This window comes from Pyrgilauda ruficollis, unplaced genomic scaffold (genome assembly GCF_017590135.1).
Source record: "Pyrgilauda ruficollis isolate IOZ18807 unplaced genomic scaffold, ASM1759013v1 scaffold99, whole genome shotgun sequence".
Lineage (NCBI taxonomy): Eukaryota > Metazoa > Chordata > Aves > Passeriformes > Passeridae > Pyrgilauda > Pyrgilauda ruficollis.
The window spans coordinates 824,881-846,667 of record NW_024532043.1 but is presented as its reverse complement, the minus strand read 5'-3'; the positions used below and the strand labels follow the sequence as shown (position 1 = coordinate 846,667).

The following is a 21,787-nucleotide window of genomic DNA, read 5'->3' as shown; positions in this document are numbered from 1 at the left end:
TTACATTCTTTTGGAACCCATCAAACAGGCCATTCATTGAGCCACCAAACTGTCTTTGTTCTGTGTCACTTAAATCTTTAAAGGTTAAGATTTTCTGGTCAGAATCTTGAAAGGTACCGCTCTTTAGTGTGTAGGTGCCACATCATGAGCTCATACTGAGCTGTCTTTGCTGTCCTTAGTCATGACCAAGTTTTAAAAGCTTTATTTCCAAGGGGACTCTTCACACCAGGCTTTGTAGTCTTTGAGTAACTGGCTTCCATTTTGTCTGCATACTGAAGACTGTTTTAAGTACTGGAAGCTTTGCTGTGCTCTGATATTCATCTGTGTACTCTGAAAAGAAGAATTGTCTTTAATATTCCTACTGCACTTTAGAAATTACTGTTTGAAGTAACATTTAAAGGGTTTCTCTTAGGGTCTTACTGCTCTTACTTTTGAAAAAACAACTTAGTGGATGCCTTCCTGTTTCTGCAGTCTGCCCATTTCCAAGGTTTGCATTTTTAGGAATACAGTAACTTTTGATGATTTATTACCTTCAAGTATTCCCTTATCCTGTGTGTGCTTATCTGTATATATAAATCCCCCTAAATCAGTGACATCCCTTTTCTTACTCTTCTGGAGGTATTTTTAGCTACATTTCTAAACTGTGTTCTTGATGCATATCATGCACGTGGAGGTTGTATTCTGTGTTTTCAATGACTTTCAATATTTTCTTTTTCAAGAAAGAGGCCTGAATCAAAGTGAAACTTACTTAGATAGTTCCTTTAGAAACCTTAGGTTTTAGTGATAGAATATGTGGGACACTTGTGTCATTCTCACTGTCTCTGATACTACTGTAAGGATGGCTAATTTAATTGAAAGCTCTGTTTCCTTTCAGAGAGACTTAATGGCTTTTTCACTGTCTTCCAGGTTCTCATATTAACTAATATCATGCTGGGTATTTATCTCTTTGGATCCTAATTATTTTCTATTATCCTCAACATGGAATGGAATTCAATTAAATGATCATTTTGGAACGCAGAAAGACAATTTCATTTGAAGTAATTAATTTGGATCATGTTGGAGACACCAGCCATCCTTAAAACAAAAAACAAATAGAAATGAACACTCTTGGAGGAAGTCTTTGACACATATGAAACTATGCTCTTCATTCAATATATTGCCCCATTTCCGTAAGTTACAAAGTTGTACGTGTTGTAGTATATGTGACACACACTGGTCGCAGAGTTTTACCAGTCCCAACATTCTTATTCCCAGAACATGTTCTGTGAGAACAGATTAGCTAAGAATGCTACATGTCCATCCTCTTCCCTTCCCCCAAAAAAACAGTCTCATCTTCCTTGGAGAAATGAAAACTATCAGAAAAAAAGGGTTTTTCTAATAAAATACACATTTTCCTCTACTGTATATGTATTTTAATGAAGAGTAACATCAGTGGTTCTGGTAAGTGCACAAGTCATGACTGAAAATGAGACTAAATAGTGTTGTAGAAGTGCTTGTGTACTGTGTGCAGTCATTGTTTGAATGCCCCCAGGTTTTTTAGTGGTTGAATCTCAGCAATCTCAGCCCTTCAGTTCTAGTTTTAGGAGAGCACTTCATCTTACATTTGGATGTGCTTGGTTTTGCATCAAGCTTCGCATAGTACAGTATTAATTGCTTTAGAATAGTTTTCTGCAAGTTCTGCTTCTTTCTTTTTGTTTCAGCAGAATTGTAAGGTGTGATTACAGTCTGAAATTTACAATTCTGTATTCTGGGGCAGCATTTTGTACATTTGTGGACATGCTGTGCTGCTCTTTGGACTATACTGAGCTTTGTTCCTCTACCATGTTTTCCAAACTTCTGCTCTCTTTTGGAAATTACCTTTTCCTGATTCCATTTATTTAGTATGGGCAAAAAGATTCCAACTTGCTTGATGTAGGTAGTCAGTGAAAGTTTTAAATGCAGCCTAAGAATAAACTGGCACTGCTGAGAAAAAGTTAAAACTTCGCCTGATAAATACAGTTTTCAGTGCAGTGAGAGACCTGTGGAAAAGTATCAGGCTGATCATCTTTGCCTTACTTTGTTTCTTCTTAGTAAGCTTTTCTTTCTTTTCAAAATGGTTGTGTTATGCTCCAATTTGCAAGGCAGTAAATTTTCCATGTAAATTGAAGTTGAGCTGAAAATAAATGGCAGTAACCGTGCATTTAAGATTGATAGCAGACTTCATTGTTTGAGAATTCCCTTTTTAATTGAAAAAAGTTAAGTTCTGCCTCTTGAGAGTGGACTGCTTTTTTGAAGAAACTTAAGAACAGAGATTAAAAGTGAAGGAAATGAGCCACTAATGAAAGGCTTTTAGTTTGATCTTTAGGACTTCTGGGGGGAAGAGGAGGGTTGTCGTTCAGTGGTATTGATGAGGCAGTATGTGTAAGAAGTATAGTACCTGACATAAAATTTCACTCCATGACTGTAGAGAAAGCTCATTTGATCTAACAAAATCATGAGCTTGTGGAAAGTTGTAAGCAGGATGAGTTAGGTCTCATTGATTTTCTTTATTTGGCCTTCTAAATTATATCTACTGATTCTATAAAATGCAAATTCCTTAAAGCAAATGGATATCTTTAATTTCACTTACTCTAGCAGCTGCAGGACACTGGGTGTTTCATGATTCATGAGAAAATAGTTTTATAATGATATAACAGAAACCAAGTTGTGTAGTGTATGTGATCTTTTTTTGCACATCAGTGCTACTGCCATAAAGTGCTTAGGTTTTATTGCCTCGGTTTTTTCTGGCAAGTGAGAAGGTCACTTGTGAACCACTTCATCTGTGACTAGATATGAGTGTGTTTTGCTTAAAATAAGCCTTGAGGTTTTCCTTTCTTAAAATAATGCCTATTCCTTATACCTTCTGAAACGTGAACTGTATAAACTGGCGTATCATGGTTTGTGTAAGCTCCTGTCATTTGGGGCTTGATGCTCAGGAAAATTATTCCTGCTGATAGATTGCATGTTCTTTGTTTTTCGTACTTCCACAAGCAAGAGAGAAATATGTCTGGGAAGCTCTAAATTCTTTTGCACTTTAGTATTCCTTTTTTGTCAAAAATACTCTGGGGTTTTTTTCCTCACATACCATAGTTTAACCCCAGCTGACAACCAAGTACCACCCAGCCACTCTCTCACTTCCCAATCCTCAGTCCTCACAGTGGGACGAGAATCAGAAAAAGGTAAAACCTCTGGGTTGAGATAAGAACAGTTTAACATTTGAAAAAAGTAAAATATAATAGTAATAATAATATGAACAAGGAATAAAACCCAGGAGAAACAAGTGATGCACAATACTGTTGCATAGCACCCAGTAACCAATGCCCAGCCCTGTGATCAGCCCCTTCCAGCCAACTCCCCTCATTTTATCTATGGGACATGGCACTCCATGGTATGGAATATCCTTTTGGCCAGTTTGGGTCAGCTGTCCTGGCCATGGCTCCTCCCAGCTTCTTGGGCACCTGCTTACTGACAGAGACACTGAAAAGTCCTTAACTTACTGTCAGCACTGCTCATCAACTCAAACATCAGTGTGTTACAACATTCAAATCAAAATACATCACTCTACCAGCTGCTCAGAACAAAATTTGCTCCATCCCAGCAGAAACCAGGACACCACTGTTAGTAACTATTCTACAGATTGATAAAACACTTTTTACTGTAATCTGAAGTGAATTAAGTCAGTCATTAAACTCACAGCTTATATTTAAAGTAGAATAGGGCTGGACTGCCACCTCAGAGAGCTGTCTCCATTGCTATAGTTGCCTGTTTCTGCTGTATCCCTTGTTTCTTAACTTCAGCAGTCAGGCGATCACATGGTTGCTTTGTCCAGTGTGTTGCTGAAAACTGGCTCCTTACCATTTCTTGGTACTGACTTGTCGACAGAGAGAAGACACCATTGCCAGGGACTGAGAGTGCCAAAATGCCCATTTTTGTGACAATGCAGTCATAAACTGATTGAAATAACAAAAATATGAAGCCCCTTTTGTCCTGGGTGTGCATGTACAAAACAAATGTATGCAGAGATAAGCATCCAAGTCACATTTGGCTTATATATGGGTAAATGTTTTGCACATGCTCTTAATACAGGTACTTCTTTCCACTTTTCACTTTCAGTCCATTGGGAATGTGAACTGTGCCCTTGTTCTGGCAGCAATCATTACTTGATCTGTCTTCCTGTTTAAAAGTCAGTCTGTGATCTGACTTGTTTCTGCTGATAGCTGCTTCACATTAGCTAGATGCCTGAGCGATAACTTGAGTAATGTGTCTCCAGCTTGTGGCAGGATGAAAACAAAACAGTTTATACATCTCACTTGAAAGATAAATCTGACAGGATATTGAAGAATAACAAGTATTTTTTGCAGAGACGTAAGAGATGTCCTTTGCAGAATGGTTTTTTTTAGCTTTTCATTTCAAATGCCATGTGAAATGTACTGTGATAATTTAAATTCCCCTATACACTTTTCCATAAAGCATACTCTGTTTCAGCACAGTCTAAGACCAAACTCCTCCTTAATCTGCAGATATTTTTATCAACTTGCTGAGAGTGAGAACAAGATTAATTAATACCACTGATGAATAGTTTGGTGCTTGTCACTCAGGACAATGCTTCCTTTACCATTTTTCTTCTGTAGGAAATCGAAGGCAAATATAGGAGTTGCAAAACAAACACTCTTGATTGAATATTTACAGTGTAAACTAAATCACAAGGAAAGAGAATGCTTATATGTAAATCTTTCAGAACTTTGAGTAAATATACTCCTTTTTCTCTCAAAAATCTGAAATTGTATTGGTAATCCAAATGGAAGGTCTCCTGGGGTGGAGGGGAAAAACCCTATAAGTCACTATATGGAAATGCCTGAAAAATTACTGGATTGTAAAAGGTAACTTGAAAGTTCCTTAGTTATCAGCCTCCTTTGTAGCAAACAGACTGGAAGAATTCATAAAGGGAATTCTGCCATAATTGTTTTACAGTAAAAGGCTCTGTGGAGGGGCATGTGAAGTTACATAACCTACTTTGACTGTGTCTGAATGTACAATGATCATGATGGCCTTCAAGTCTTTGGTAGTGGTAAGGATGGCTGGGATGGGTAGGTCTTTCTTGTGTTGGGAGTGGCATGCCCAGAACTGAATTTGTTTTAAAATGTTGTTCTCTTTGTAGCCTGCAGTTTGCAGTGGCTGATTGCAGGCTGGTACCATTGCCTTTGTTGAGTGCATTTCTGATCGTATTCTAGAGTCTGTGTGGGATTCTTTCCGTGTTAGTCCTAATGGCCACACCACCACATACACTCGCACACACCTGGAAAGTCTTCAGAATGCTATCTTGAAACTTTTTATTTGCCTCTTTAATAAAATATAGAAATGGCTTAATAAGGACAATACTGTTTGTCTAGCAAACCCAGAGCAGGATTGGCAACAGCCCATCAAATAAGTGGATTGTAATATGAAAGCCTTTTTAATGTTTTCCTTACAATTATGAAATTAAAATGTAATATCCTTTGATGTATATAAACTTCTGTTAGGGGAAGGCTAATTAAAAACTGTACCATGCATATTATTGATTATTGGTGACAGAAGACAGTCATCATCATGTCAGTCAGTCTGAATTTACTAAAATGGAAAGACTGCCAGGAAGAATTAGATAGTGTCATGGAGAAATCCATATCAGTCTTCCAGTGTTTGAAAAGGATTTTAATGATTACACCATTGCATTGAAATAAGCCTTTTGTTGACTTGGTAATCTGCCTGATTTGTAACATTTTATTTTCTTGGGTTTTTTTCTACTTAGCTTTTGCAGCGTGATTGTTTTAGTAGTTGGAAACATTACTGCAAAGACTGATTTGATACTCCTGTTAGTGTTTCCCATGTTACAATCTCTGCTTGCTTTTTTTTTTTTGTACCTTACCTAAAGGTTCATTCTGTTTTTAAAATCTGGACAACAGGAACTTCCTATTTATAATAGTTCCTTGAAATCACATATTTTGTTAACATTCACATTCTTTTTCATCACACCAAAATACTTGAAGAACAAAACAATGATGATATGCTGTGTAAATACAAAAGGTTGTTAATGAAAATGGTGTGGTTTCCAGTTTGATGCAGTTTATTTTTTGTGTTATGATGCAGGTCTATCAAATGGTTTTGGAGATGAAAGTAAAGAGAGAGCATTAGATGATACTCCAGGAAGAAAAGTGGAACCTCGTCGCCGCTGTGCATCAGAATCTAGTATTTCATCTAGTAACAGTCTCTTGTGTAACTCAAGGTAAAACTGTAAATATGAAATACAGATTTGAGATTGGATATATCAGTTTTCTATAGTGCTTGTGACCTGACCCACATTGGAGGATTGCATAAATTTTGGAAAAAAGAGTCTATTTCAATTTTCTCAGTTATGTCAGATCTGAGATACCTTTCAGGATTGCTGGGATTCTTCTGTTGAATTCAGGTTATTGCATATCCAGGCAGTTGCATTTTTAAACTGACTGTGCTTTTCTTGCTCTGTAAAGATACAGATATGTTTTTGCATATAGTGTATTGGCTTAATTGCCTTCCTAATCTGGAACACTAAAAATATATGTGTTTATTTTTGTGAGAGCAAGAGAGAAGCAACTTACAAAGCAGAGTCTTGTACACAAAAAAGGTAGTTTGATGGCTTTGGAACTGTGGGTGGTCAGTCTGTGGGTTGCTGGGTAGGTACTACAGTGTTGATAGTAACTCTGTGCCAGCTATTGACTTTCTCTCCATGGAGTCTGTTGTTAAAGGCAGGACTGTCAGAATGGACACTTCTGCCACCATTGGTGTCTCCATCACCAATGGTATATCTTCTGAAAGAACACTGATTTCTGGGTGAAAGTTAGCTGTCTCCAGTCCTGAGCTATGAGGATGGGACATACAGGAGAGTATAGTGTAAATTGTTAGACAGAAAAGAGGACTTTATTCATGTGTTCAGGTAAAGAGAATGGTGTTAATGCAGTCATGTCAAAAAGACTTTCAGAAACAAAGATAATTTAATATTCCATCTATTTTAAATGTGATATTCTAGATTAAATTGTCACTATAATTGTTGTTCTGATTCTATGATTTCTTGAAGAAAACTCAAGTGTGTAGAAAACAATTTTCCCATTTTGAGTAGACATTTCACAATGGAAAGACTGGAAATTGTAGTGAAAAATTAAAGAGAATAGTTGTGTTTTCTGTGTAGTAGAACTGTTGGAGCAGTAGAACTATCTTTTGCTGATAACCAGGCAATTCTGTGTATGAAAATAATCAGAGTTTTGGCTTTTATGTCGTTTGTATTTGTTACTCAAAATATTTTTAGAGCCTACTCAAGTGATTTTACTCTGTACTGATGAAATTTAAATTCTTGTTCAAAATTTTGATTTATAGTGAACAATGTTAATTATCAAGTAATGATTTTAATGTTAATACTTTTGTAGTTTTAGTCTCCCGAAGTGTGGTAAAGGTAAACCTGCCCTGATACGGAGACACACACTGGAAGATCGAAGTGAGCTGATATCATGCATTGAAAATGGAAACTATGCCAAAGCAGCAAGAATTGCAGCTGGTAACTATAAATAATTGAATTCTTAATAGTATTGTATACTTTTGTCCATTTATTTGACAGATTCTAACATTTTTAATTTTACTGCTTAAATACATTAAGCCTTCTGAAAGTGTTGTTATCCTTCCAGAAACTACTGAATTCTGCTTTTGGCTCTTTAAAGACTTTTTAAAGAATAGCATCTGACTCTGATTTTGATTAATTTTCTCTCCTTGCTTGAGGAAATAAAGAGGTTTTGAAATAAAAAAAGATGATTTTTCTTTTACAGATCTTGTAAAAGAATATTAGTAATCCTATATTCTAGATTAGTAACTCCTTACTACCATGTGGAATAAACTCTGACTAGGAAGAATTCTGAGACTCTTACTTGTATATGCACCTGAGAAGTCTCTGTGTCTGGCTGCATGCGTCCCATCAGCTTGTGTATGATTTTCTATTCAGCATTAAAATACCATTTTCTTTGCAGCTGAGAACAGTGTAGATTTCTTTCTTGTAAGCTGTCCTGAAGAAGAGGACTTGTACTGTTTTTATGTACCAGATACAGTTCTACATACATATTTTTGAAACAGTCTGTAAATGAAGGATGAATTAATTGAAACTGTCATGATTCTTTCTAACTGACATGTGAATACTTTAGAAACTGTTACTAACAGAGCAGAGAAACAGAACTTACTGTGCAGAATGACTGAACTAATTTTTTTATGTGATCACTTCAAAGACTTTTTTCATGCTATTTCTACTTTTAAATGGTCTTAAAACACTTTCATTATAAATAAGCAATGCCCATTTGAAATGCACTTTCTCTCAGCAGTACATATTGCCTGACCACTGAAAGAAAGTGCAGCTGCAGCCCCTGAATTGTATCTTGGTACCACATTTCCCCACACAAGAAGTGCTGCCTGACATTTACAGCCTATGAACTTGGATAACTTTTCCCCCTTTGATCACCACCCCTAGTTCTATCTTGAGGTTGTAACTCACTGTCTTCTGATCAGTCTCTGGACGTTATCTGGGGGACCAGTTGTGGTTTTGGTTGATTGAAAGGCTTACGTCTGTCTCAGGCTTCAATCCATTGCTGAGCAGCAGAGAAAATTGAGGATTCTGTAGAAGGGCACAGTAACGTAAACTCAGTTGTTTGAGTTTTTGAGAAGAAATAAAACACTATTGCCGCTGCCTGGAAACCTGTTGACATTTTTGAACTTGACTGCAGGAAAGAGCAGGGCAGAGAGACCAATAAAACTTGTTAAAAATAAATGGAAGTCAATATGCAGGTTAGAATTTAGGCATAAGAATAGAAAGGTGTACCAGTATTGTTAAGTTATGAGGTGCTAATCTCAGTGTGGGTATCCAGGTATCCAACACTTGGAAATATATACCGTGCAAATTGCATCTTGAAAACCATCACCTCTGTGACAGGATTGTCATCACAGTAAAAGAAACTGTTATTTGAAGTACCATAATTTTATGTTTTCTTTGGAGTATTTTCAAAGGGAAAGAATTATTGGAATTTGGCAAACACTTCCTAAGAACTAAGATGTTTTAGATATGCTATTTGTAGAAGTCTAAACTCTTGTTCTTTATCTGTAGGCTTGGAAAAAAGTATTAGTATCATGTAAAGAGCTCTTGTGAATACTACCTTGTTTTTATTGGTATGTCTGTGAAAATTGGTATTAGTGTTTGGGTTCTAAGGATCACGAGCTATTGATTAGGAAACCAAGAACTGCAGATTTGTGTGAGGTTTCATTCTGGAACATTTTAATTTTATATTTCCTTGTTCTTAGAAGTTGGGCATAGCAGTATGTGGATTTCAACTGATGCTGCAACATCTGTTCTTGAGCCTCTAAAAGTAGTATGGGCCAAATGCAGTGGATATCCCTCTTACCCAGCTCTGGTAAGTGCCCAGCTTCCCACAAGTACAGTAGTGACTGTTTCTGGTCTGCAAACACTATGCGCAAACTTAAGGTAATTGGCAAATTCCCATTCAGGTTGAATAAAGGTGACTTATTCTGCCCTCTTTACTATGCACTGAGTTTGTGAAGTTACTGCAATACCAGATTTTAAGTCAGTAATTTCTGCTACCCTGCCAGCCCTTTGAGACGTGCAATACTCCTGTGTTGTGCAGCTAAGCCTCCTGCAGCCACTCGCTCACTCCCTGTGGGTGGGAGGAGTCGGAAGAGTGCAAGTGAGAAAACTCTTGGGTTGAGATAAAGACAGTTTAATGTCTTAAAGACAAGGGAAAGCAAAAGCCATGCACACAAGCAAAGCAAATTCATTCACCACTTTCCATGGGCAGCAGGTGTTCAGTCATCCCCAGCAACACAGGGCTCTTTTACATGTGGCTTGGGAATACAAACACCATCACACTGTCACCATCACACACCATGTCCCTTCCTAAAAACACCATCACACACCATGTCCCTTCCTACAAACACCATCACACACAATGTCCCTTCCTTCCTCCCCCAGCTCTGTATACTAATTATGATGCCATATGGGATGGACTATCCCTAAAGTCACTTGGGGTCAGCTGCCCCAGCTGTGTCCCCTCCCGACTCCTTGTGCACCCCCACCTCCTCACTGGTGGGGCAGGGTGAGAAGGGGAAGAGGCCTTGACTCTGTGTAAGCACTGCTCAGCATTAACAAAAACATCTCTATATTGTCAATGCAGTTTTCAACCCAAATCCAAAACAAAGCCTCGTACCACCTACTTTGAATTGTCTCCATCCCTGCTAAAACCAGCATACTTGTCTCAGTAGTCTTTGTTTCTACATTATATATTAATTCTACTGCAAAATTAGTATAAAAATACTCTTGATGCTGCAACTCATTAAAGAAACAAAACCTCAATAGCTGGAATAAACTGACTGATTGCAGCCAATTGTGAATGATGTACTGGAATCTTAAAGCTGTTGTTTGTAGAGGAGATACATATATGTGTGTGTGTTAATAAAGAAGAAGCAGACACAGTTCTGCTTACATCAAAGCTTGCAGAGAAAATATTGATGAGGTGTTTGGCTTTAGGCTTTTGGGGTTATATATGATCAGTGCATACACTGGCTTGATGTATATACAAGTCTGGACAATCACGACTTTTAATATGTGTGTTCTAAAGACAACGTGAAATGTAATCATACAGAGTCAGGTTAAAACCTCTGGAGGTGGAATTCAGAGCACTTGAGTTTAAGTACCCTCAATGGGTGAGTCAAAGAGACGTGGGTCAGATGCTGAAAATTCGATGATTTGATGATGGTCTCTTTAAAGATGTTAGCACTAGATTTAAACTGTTGAAGACCAAAGGGTTCCTTTGCTGCCTTCTCCTGTATGTCAGCATTGGTGTTTCTGAGAGTGGGATAAGTTAACTGAGGAGTTAAACTTCTGTTAAGAGCAGAAAATTCTTCTGATTTCTACAAGCTTCGCACAGTATTAACTTTCTTTTTCATTTGTTTCCCAAAGTCAGTTTATTGTGGATTAAGATTGGTGCCAGTGTGGATAGTTGAAAAACAGGAGTTGATAGAGCAGGAGATGGGTGGAATAGGCATGGAATAAAAACCTTTCTTTGGGTGGAAGCTAAGCACTTCATAATGCTGTGAGCTGCCTGCAGAGGAGTTTTCCATCAGGTTGGTTAGTTTAACATGAGCAGCATATTCCCTCTCTCCCTCCAGTTTTGTTTAGAAAGACTTTGTGACTGTAACTCCATGTTTTGCTGAAGACTGAGTCATTAAATTGGATATGCAAGATAGTAGAAAGTTACATCTTTTTTTGGTTTTGTTTTTAAATTTTTGCCCCACAGTTTGAGTATGGAGCATGTATTTTACCAAAGTACTTATACTTTAACATAAATTGGTTCTTTAAGTTATATGAATTTCAAACCCTAAAATTTGAGGCCAGTTACAACTTCTAGAAATCATGGTTTGACTTTTTCATTCTAAAACCTGCTTGTCAGTCTCAAAGTTGTACTAAGTGGAATTCAAATGGGACTTCTAAGAAGAACTGAAATGGGTGAAAAATGCTTTTTCTGGTGTTTTCAGTCAAGTCTGCCACTAGGTCTCCACTATGCCTATTCGGTTTATGTCAAAAAGTTGTGTGTAACACAAAGTCAGTTTATGTCCAATGGCTGTTTAGTTTATTATTTATTTCTTGTTAACTTCATTTTTAATACCTTCTTAAAATGAATGACATAATTTTAAAAATGAGGACCTATCCTTTCTTGTCTTTTACAGATTATTGACCCTAAGATGCCTCGTGTTGCTGGCCATCACAACGGTGTTACTATACCAGTGCCACCTCTAGATGTACTGAAAATTGGAGAACAAATGCAGACCAAATCAGATGAGAAACTATTCTTAGTACTATTTTTTGACAACAAAAGAAGTTGGTATGTTATTGAAATGTATTATTTGATGCAGTGACCTAAAATTTTAAGAACCTGTACCTTTGGTCTAGAAGAAAATTGAAACATTATTTTTCCATAAATATAATTCCTATGGAAGTATAAACTGTAAGGTTAAAATTTCATATTTGAGTCTTATTTTTGGACCAAGGTATATATCATCACTGAAAGGTACCTTTTTATTGTCAGTTTGGAAAAAAATATTTTAAGTCATTAAATAGTCTTTTTTATTTACAAGTGGCTTTCATTTATTGACCTGATGAAATTGCTTCATAGGTTTTTAAAAAGTAATAGTCTAACATTTATCTCTATCACCCGTCATCATTGCTTTCTGAATTACAACACTTCTTCCCCCAGTCTGCTCAAGTGCATTTTCTTTGAATTTTTTACCTCTCTTTAATTCAGGGCTTTATTAACACCTTCATTTGAAGTTCTTAGTATTTTCTACATTCTTTTTCATCAAACCCTCCATATTTCCATTTATTTTGGCATCAGCAATATGATATGTAGAGCCTGAAGGGGGATAATTCACACAACAAAACATTCTCTTTCCCTCCCCCATGGTCCTTGGGTTTAGGGCTAGTGGGGTTTTTCTGGGGAGGTGGGAGGAGACACACAAGGTCTTTTGGTCTTCTTTTGGTTGTTAGGGTTGTTTTTTATTTTGGTTTTTCCTAGACATGGAAGCTTCCCATCTACCATTCATCAAGCTATGTATTTCTTTTCTGTGTTCTCTGTAGATCCTCTCCTCTCCTAGTTTCCATACAGGTCAAGCTAACTGTAAATCTGTCCATGTCTCGTTTTTCTCTTGAATTTGCTTACTTTTAGCTATCAGTTTCCTCTTTAGATGATTATGTGTGGCACTGAGTGATGCTGCCATTCTCCTGACTCCCTCTGTGCCAGTACGCTATCACTTAAATAAATTTCTGCTTAAAATTTATAACTGATGTTTGCTCTTCTACCCCTTAGATTTTTTTTGGCATAATTTTTCTGTTCTTCGGTTATTTTTCTTAATTGATTGGTACTTTGTCTCAATTGTCTTTGTTCAGTTGCTCAGGATTCCATGAGATCCTGTATTGTTCTGCCTTTGTTTGTGGAGAACATCTGTATTTAAACATACTCAGCCTTGTTTCTCTTTTTTTTCTCTTACCGGTGTTGCCAGTGTAATGCATGTTTTCCCTGGTCAGTTTCTTAATAATTGCTCTGGTTGCTTCTTGATCTGGGGAGTCCTTTGCAGCTTAAACTTTTCTGATTAGTCTCTATATGTAGGTGGTCCTAAATCATATAAATATTGTGCAAAGTTGTCTGTAATGGGTACTCTGCATAGATGGACTGGAAAAGACTCAATACTTCTTCCAGCCCCTTTCCTCCCCTCCATCCTAACCCCACCAACTTGTTTTGGCTTCTTCCAGCCCCTTTCCTCCCCTCCACCAACTTGTTTTGATAACGAATCTTTTACTGTGATTATTTTGGCACTCATAATTCTATCTCTGTTTTGTCTCTTTTAGTCTGGAACCCTATTTGTTATTTTCATTCAATTGCAGGGTGTCTGTCACCTTCATTCTGTGATACCAGTGTCTATCCCCTATGGATTTTTATATTTGTTTCTTCTTCCTCGCTTATATCTGGAGGACTTGCAAAGCTTTCTTTTAAAAATACTTTCTTAAAACTTCCTCTGATCTGTATTAAAACTGGTAATGGTTAGACTGATGCTTTTCATGCTGTTATCATACTGTCTGTGTCTTTGTACTGACTTCACATTTTATTTCAGTGTGTGTGCTCAATACAATAGGGCTCTAGTTTAGGGTCCTTTAAGAAAATGAAAATATTTCAATAGCCAATTTTATTTATTTAAAAGAAATTTTTTTACAGATTTGACTGTCTGATTTCGTGTTGGTTTGGCTTCAAATGGTCTCCCTCCCAAACTAATGTTTTTATACAAAAGGAGGGCTTCTGCCTTTTGCAGGATTGGGATTGCAGACTACAGTAGCACATCTTAAATATATTCATTAATTGACCTAATTTTTGTTTTCCTCAATGTGTGTAACTTTGGAAAACAGGATTACAATCAACCTTTATGAAAATGACATAAGTTTAATTTATACTTTTAAAGTAAATATTTAGAATGCTTTAACTAGAAGAACAGGATGTAGACCTTTTTCCATTATCACTCCTCCATGCCCAGAATTTGAAGGAAACGTATGGAGCTTGCAACAGAAAAGTACCCTGAATACGGAGCTAGTGGGATTTCATACACTGCTAAAAAAAAAAGCATGCTAAAGCAGAACTTCCTTGCCAGCTTAGCCTTCCTCATAAAGAACAAATTGAGATGCCTGAAATGTAAGGCAAACATCCATCATCTGAAAACTCCTTGTTTTAATGGAAGGGAAAGAAGGAAGAGAAACAATACTGCGTCAAGTGAATCTTGAGCCATGTCCATTGTTAGCTGCTGCTGCCTATTCTTTAACTGCATCAGTATTTTAGGCTAAGTTTTTTCTGTTGATACTTAATCACTAAGTGCATATCACTGAATTGGAATGTGTTCTGTGTTTTATGGAAGAGATTTTCTTAATATTTCATGTTCTTTAAATATTTAATTCAAGTAAGCACTAACTTAAAGGTGTTTTATTGTTTTGTTTAAGATAGTAAAGCTGATCTGCGATATGAGAAACATGGCATAGTAGCCCTGACATTTCTGGACAGACTTCTTGATTTTATTCTATATTTAACAGATTTATTTTTTACCCTTTTTTTACAGGCAGTGGCTTCCCAAATCCAAAATGGTTCCCCTTGGGATAGATGAGACCATAGACAAGTTAAAAATGATGGAAGGACGTAACTCGAGCATACGAAAAGCAGTAAGAATTGCTTTTGATCGTGCTATGAATCACCTGAGTCGAGTCCATGGAGAACCAGTCAGTGACTTCAGTGATATTGACTGACAGAGATTCTCTAGCAAGGCATGAAAAATACCAGAGACTTGAACTCTACTAATGAACCTCTTTGTCTAAAAGAATGTATTGAAGATACAACCCCTTAATTGTTGATTCAGTGGCTGAGTTCTGCAAACTTGAAATAGTTGAGCAATTCTTCTAAATCACCATTGCCATATTGATTAATTATTTTATTGTGTTGTAGATTGGAGGATTTTCCACTAAACCTGTTAAAATGTCTTGTTCATAGTGTTCATAATTGTACATAAATGTATATTCAACACTTAACTTATTCTGATTTTAGAAGTAGCTCCTTAATTCCTTTTATAATTTTGTTGGGGAGGGAATTGTTTTTTGTTTTTTCCATGCTTTTTACTTTTTTTTTTTTCTTTCTTTCTGAGGTTAAGTTACCTAAGCACCATCTTCCAGCTTGAGGTGTTTAGTAGATTTTAAAGCCTAATATCAAAATGGCATCAAATATATGTTTGCCTAAATCATATACAGTATGGTGCTGCTTGTATCATTTCTTCCTTGGTCTGTAGCTTCTGAAAAAGACTTTTGAATGTTTGTGTAAATTGTTGCTCTTTGCACAAAGTACCACATATTTAAGATTGATGTAAATTTACAATTACAAATATGTATTTTAAGAAAGGAAGTTGCGTTATTTTGGAGGGTACTTTGTGAAAAAGACATCAATAAAAATTATACTATGTACATCACTTGCAAATCACCAAAAACACTCCATTGTTGCCCAAAATGACTTAAGGTTGTTACTGTTTTAAACAAACCTGGCTTAAAGCCTGCAAGCACATTATTTCTTTCAAAACCATATCCCATATATCTCCCATTGGTTTAATTTTGTTGATATGTGTGCCTCCCTGTGTTTTATTTATTGTAGAAAATGTATTAATTTGCTTTATAATGAAAAATAAAATTGACAAATATATTGATATGCATTTTTATACAGGCACATGAGAAGACAACTTGGTTTGGGAGAAAAATGTATTGGAAATTGTATAAAATAACTCGATGGTTTGTGTGTAATTTGGTTTTTGGTATCTTGTAATCTTTTGTTTCCAATGAGGGGATTTATGTAACTTTTAATTTAGAACACTTTGGTAGCAATAGAAACTTTGGATACATTTTTGTATGGTACATGTGATGTATATAGAATTAGTACTTTATTTTTATTTTTAAGAAGTAAAGCATTATGTTTGGGCAGGGGGAAGAAGGAGGGTGGGTTTCCAGAACTGCATTTTTATATTAAAAAGAAAAAAAATAAAGTCAAGATATTGATTGTTGTAGCTACTTTATTCCTACCTTCACTGAGATACTGAATTTGTAACAATGAAAATGGCAAGGTATGTTTGCAATGTGATTTATAATGGCTCCATTATTTATAAATGCACTGTGTTTGAACTCTTTTGCAGTGATATCGTAAATACTGTACCAAGTTATATAATATGAAACACCAAATAATGCATATGAATGCACGAAGTATTTATGCCCAGCTTTTTTATAAAGGATTAGCAAATACAGCAAAACCAATACTTTTTAAATCTTTTTTTTAAAACTTCATTGAATAGCATACTTCATTGTTAAACCTGCTTGAATCTTTATTTTAAAGGGACAATTACTTTTTAAATAGTTTTTAATGTTTTTATTCTCTATTGTTTGTAATACCCCCGTAGAAGCTTGAAATAAAATTTCTTTCTCAACTGTAAATTTTGTCCTCAATTTAGCCCCTGAGATTTTGCTGCAGAGCCCATTTTCTTACTCCATGACTGAGCTGTTCCAGAGGCACTGGGCCGAGAAGCTGAATGTTCTCCTGTGGCACCCAGCATTGTCCTTACTGAGCCCTTGGCATAGGAGGTATTCCAGTAGCTGAGACCAGTTGCCTGTGATGGACCCTGGTAATTAGGGATGAGTTGGATAAACTTCGCAAATGATCAAGCAAATAGTTTTCTCAGACTTGACAGCAGACACAGCTTTAGGGAGAGCAGTGATGGCAGGTACCCTGGAAGGACCATCACTGAGGTATGCTGCTCTGACGGCCACAACAGCCACATCAGTTAGAAAAATTAAAATATTGTTGTTTGCATTTAATATAGTAACTTCAAGGATCTGACATACAATCATGCTCTTCTTTAAAGCGAATGGAGCCTAATTTGGGCAGTGTTGAGACAGAAGAACCATTTGCCATCATTAGGACTCTGTTAGGGTATTAAAAAAATCCACTGCATCAGATTTTATTTCAGGCTGGTACCACAAAATGAACTCAGATTCTGTATGTGTAAAACTAGCTAATGATTTGGTGCGCAGAGAAATGGGCCTTTTTTCTGTCGTGGACCTTGGAAAGCTGAAATGCAGTTACAACAGAAGTTGGAAGATGACAGTACTTGTATGATAAGGATGTTGATACCTGTGAAATATGAAGTCCCATAAAAAAGAAAGCATAGAGTTGCCAAATAATTCTTCAGAAGGCTTCCTGTGTTCTCAGTTGCCTCGCACACTAGCAATATTGCAGGGGGGAAAAGAGCTCATTTTTGCAAAAAAAAAGCATTAATTATTTTTGAACTTTTTTTAAAATCACATAATTAGGGAAAGCTCTAGTTCAAATTTTGCTCAGACTTCTGAGTCTTACTTTATTACTTTTCTGTTCAGAGATGATTTCGTCAGTTCTTGGTGAAGGAAAATGTGCTGCCTTCATCTTACAGGGGACTATGCAGTTATGGGAATTATCAGGTGGAAAACTTGACTGACTGAAAGAAGCTTGTTAAGTATCCTGAAAAAGCATGCTGCATCTTTTTCTGATGAAACTGACATGAAAGGCTCGGAAAACTTGACTGACTGAAAGAAGCTTGTTAAGTATCTTCTTCTGATGAAACTGACATGAAAGGCTTGTTTATTTTTGTTCTGGTTATGTGGTGGAAACTCCCAGGAATTCTTCCCAGACCCTGTTGAGGGGAGGTTGCAGCAGTGTCAGTTGCTGTTCCCATACTCTCTTGTGATGAAGTCCAGTATCCAGTGGCTCTTGAGACTGGGTTAAAGTTTAAATAATTTCTCAGACTTGCCAGTCTTTGGTCTGACTTGGGTGTTTTTAACAGGTTTTGTACCTATTTAGGAAAGGAAGTCTGATCTCCAAAGCTGCCTTATTTCCAAATTCTAGGGCCTAACCAGATACAGTAGGCAGATGAATGTGTGCATACTAAAGTACTAAAGTACTTCACTGTAGACCAGTTTCTTCTATGAAGGTAATAATAACACCATAGAGGGGAAATTAGTATGCTAATGGAGATCAAAACTGGAACACCACATTCTGGCTTGCCAGCTTCTTGGGGAGCATTGCAGTTACAAGTACAGGGTGTAAGTTTGCACATTCACTGCTGAGTTCTGGTGTGATCATTTCCTGTTAATAGAAGTGTGAGACCTACATCATCAGTTGAAACGATGTGAAAATGTCTTTTATTGTATCAAAATATAAGCAATTATTGTATAAATATTTAAGGGGAAAATGTGACTAGAGAATCATGTTTTTTTAAGAAAAGTTTGTTACCGATCTCAGTGATTTTTTGGGGGAATGTTTGTTGTGATTTTCTGTCTTTCACACTAGAGGGAGCAATGCACACAGACCACAAAATATTTACAAAATAGGTATTCAGTTTTTCCTTTTCAAAATGCTGCTATTAAAACTTACTGCTTGTAAACAGTAAGTCTTTTTTGCTTCTAGTGTTTCTAGTCCATCCAAAGTAGCTTTCTCTGTTCTTGCTGCAAGTGGGCTGATGCAGGAATGCTTAATTTTAACTAGAGCTAGTACAAAGGACAAATAACTCTGGATTTTCTGGCTCTCATGTCAAATTGCAAGTGACAGATGAGTAACTTCTTACACTTTTATATAGTTGTTGATTTTCTTTTCACAGTTGCATTCTGTAGTGTTAGAAAATGACTCAGAGGTGGTTGCTGCTGGTAGCACAGTGCAAGTCAAACACATCAATTAACAGAAATACTCGAGTCTGGAGGTGAAGGTTCCAGTTGACACAGTTGCTCTGTCCTGCAGCCTGGCATAGGGAGGTTGTCTTGAGGATGTGTGCTAGGGAATCAAATAAATTAATCTCAGTCTTGTGATCATATGGGTAAAGGTTCTTGCCTATGTGAGAACAAACTTCTCACCCCCAATACATCTGTAACAGAAAACACAGAAGTGAAATATAAATGGAGGAGACATTTACTGTCCACATCCAGCTTAGCACCTTTGGGTTACCTTGTTGAGATTTTTGTTTAACATTCAGTTGCTGTGACTTACCTGTTTTATCAGTTCTTCCTTGAAAGACTTATTTCCTCTAAAACTTTTAATGTAGAAAAGAGTAAATTCAAGGTAATGGAAGTTTGGAAAATAGTATTTTGGAATAGCATGAAGTTAAGAAATTTTTAACTTTTGGGAGTTGGTATTTGATGGGAAGGGGCTGTATATTTTTACCTGCCTACTTATACAACTTTTATTGGTTGTGCACAGAAACTGCTATCAAATCTCTGATGGTCAGGAAAGAAAATACAAGATGTCAGCAGCTGTACTTCAACACTATTAATGATAGTTTTCAATTGTTACTGTGTGTTAAACCAACAGTGCAGTGATTGCAGTCACCCCATTCTATTTTTTGCTTATACTGCATGGAGAGAGGTGACAGAATAAGGATTTATTTTCATTTTTATAATTTTAAATCTTTATTTTTTTAATTAATCCCCATGACATCACATATCTTCTCATCATGCTGCTGCTCTGCTGCCCTTGTGCTGCTCTGCTGATTTTTATTTTCACAGTTCCTCCAAGCTCAGCTTGTTTTTTGGTCATTTTGATCTGTTTTGAAGTCTTCACTGTCAGCAAACCAGGGAGGTCTCCACTTACTGGGCTGAAGTGGCTAAAGTCTGGCTGTACAGAGAGGTCTGGGGTAAGGTGGATAGTTTCCATGTCCAGTCTTTGGTTGCTCCACTTTACAAGAAATTTTATATAATGATACCAACTTCTCTTATCTCTCCTATTAAGCTGTGGTTTTGGTCTTGTCTCAGCTGTCTGGAGCCATTCTCCACCATGAAGGGCTTCACCTTGTGAGTTCTAGGGAGATGTAACTGTACTCCCTGTTCAGCTTCCCTGGCAACAGTCCCAAGTAGGCTTAGCCTAAGATGGGTTAGGAATGCTCATGTCTTCCTCTCCTGTGGTCATTACTGGGTCCTTCACCCCTCCAAACTTGGCTCTATGAGGAGACATTTACTGTCCACATGTTGAGGACACGAGGAGCTCTTTGAGGATAAGAATTTTCACATCCTTATTAAAAAAACACCCAAAAAACATAGAAAAATCGGATCTCAATCCCTGGAAAGTACAAGGAGGACAAGGGAGAATCTACATCTCTCATTTTAATGGGAAAACAGTTGCAAATAGATGGTGCAAAGATGATAAAGGATTGGACTTGTTTTGATTGATGATTTGGGCTTTATTTGTCACTGTATTTGAGATTGTGACAGTTCATTTTTTCAGACTCCTACTCCTTGTTAAAAAACGTTGATAATACCCTCTTCTGTAATTTTGCTTTAGGGCCATGGAAACTTGTTGCTCATACGCAAGTAGATGGAGATCCACAGGAACATGAGTCATTTTTGTCAATAATCAATAGGGAACTATTGAAAACATTAGCAATTTTTTACCATGAAACTTGTAGGATTTTGGGACTTTGAAGATTGTCTAATTTTTCAGTGTGCAGAGTTCACAGAGGTATTGCAACACTGTAAATTACTTCAGTTGTAAGAAAACCAATCATGTCTTCTTTTCTTAGGAATTATTTAAAAAATAATTTACTATTAAGGTGTGCATAAAGTGTTGCTGCTTGAGATTTTCTGTGTAGCACTTCTATAAGAAAAATTTTATAAGGAAACCATTCGATAAGAAAAATAAGATAAAATTAAAAATAAATTAATTAAAAATAATAAATAAATTATAAATGAATTAATTAAAAACATAAAACTTAATAACTAATGTAATAGCTATAATAAAGATATAATATTTAAAATAGAATCATAAAATAATGATGATAATATGTTGTAGAACAAAGGAATCTGCTTTTTTTACCATAAGGTTTTCTTTTCTAATAATTCTGATTTTTAATGTTGCTTTAATAATAGTCCGTTGTTCCTCAGCTGCTCCTCTGTCACTGCAAATGACTGACAGCAAACCAAACCTTGTCAGGAAGCACGAAACAGAAAACACAAGATGTTACACAGACGAGAGCCGACGTTTGGACAATGCCCATCCAGGTGCTCAGTGCCCCAGTGCTTCCCTTGCACGAATCCCACAGTGAGGAACTCATGGGCAAAGTGAGCAAACATGCGTCCTGCAGGGATTTGACATGTGGCCATCGAAGCAGTGGGGTAGAGACAACTGGGCATTAAAAACCAAACCAAAAACGTAATAATTGTGTGACAGGAACCGTGCAATAGCAGGTCATTGTCCTTGATGGTCTCTTCAATGGTGTGTTGTTAATTCTTAGTTGTTAAGCTGCCTCCTGACAGGTAAATACGACTTTTTACCTAATTTTCTTAAGTCTAATTCTACTATCAGTTATTTTCCTTTCTCTCCCCTAAGTTCATATGCTAAAATAAAGTCAGAATAAATAATCAGAATTAATGGTTCCCAGGATGAGAGAAGCAAACATGATGTGGATTTTGCTGTCCTTTTCATTTACTTACTCTCATATTCTGTTTATTATTTACTTCATGATATTTGGTACTGTTGTGGTGGTGTTTATATAAGCCATATCATTAAGAGATATAAAAGCTCTAGTTTGTTTTAAGATAATTATATTTTTTGTAAAAAAATATGTCATCCAATATTGTAATTTT

General features: G+C 36.5%; 1 protein-coding gene across 8 annotated transcripts in view; it reads left to right on the top strand.

Annotated features, from left to right (window-relative positions):
- BRD1 (bromodomain containing 1) overlaps nucleotides 1–16,621 on the top strand; it is a 61,108-nt gene extending 44,487 nt beyond the window's left edge. For 6 of the 8 annotated variants that reach the window (XM_041490130.1, XM_041490131.1, XM_041490128.1 and 3 more), the window contains 5 exons: nucleotides 6,142–6,277; nucleotides 7,452–7,579; nucleotides 9,358–9,467; nucleotides 11,797–11,951; nucleotides 14,722–16,621. In XM_041490130.1, coding sequence (XP_041346064.1) covers nucleotides 6,142–6,277; nucleotides 7,452–7,579; nucleotides 9,358–9,467; nucleotides 11,797–11,951; nucleotides 14,722–14,905 — 713 coding nt within the window. In that variant the 3' untranslated portion in view covers nucleotides 14,906–16,621. Of the gene's footprint in view, nucleotides 1–906; nucleotides 1,129–6,141; nucleotides 6,278–7,451; nucleotides 7,580–9,357; nucleotides 9,468–11,796; nucleotides 11,952–14,721 lie in introns of those variants that run through there. The other 2 variants (XM_041490129.1, XM_041490135.1) reach the window with 2 other exon arrangements.
- Nucleotides 16,622–21,787: the final 5,166 nt, after the last annotated feature.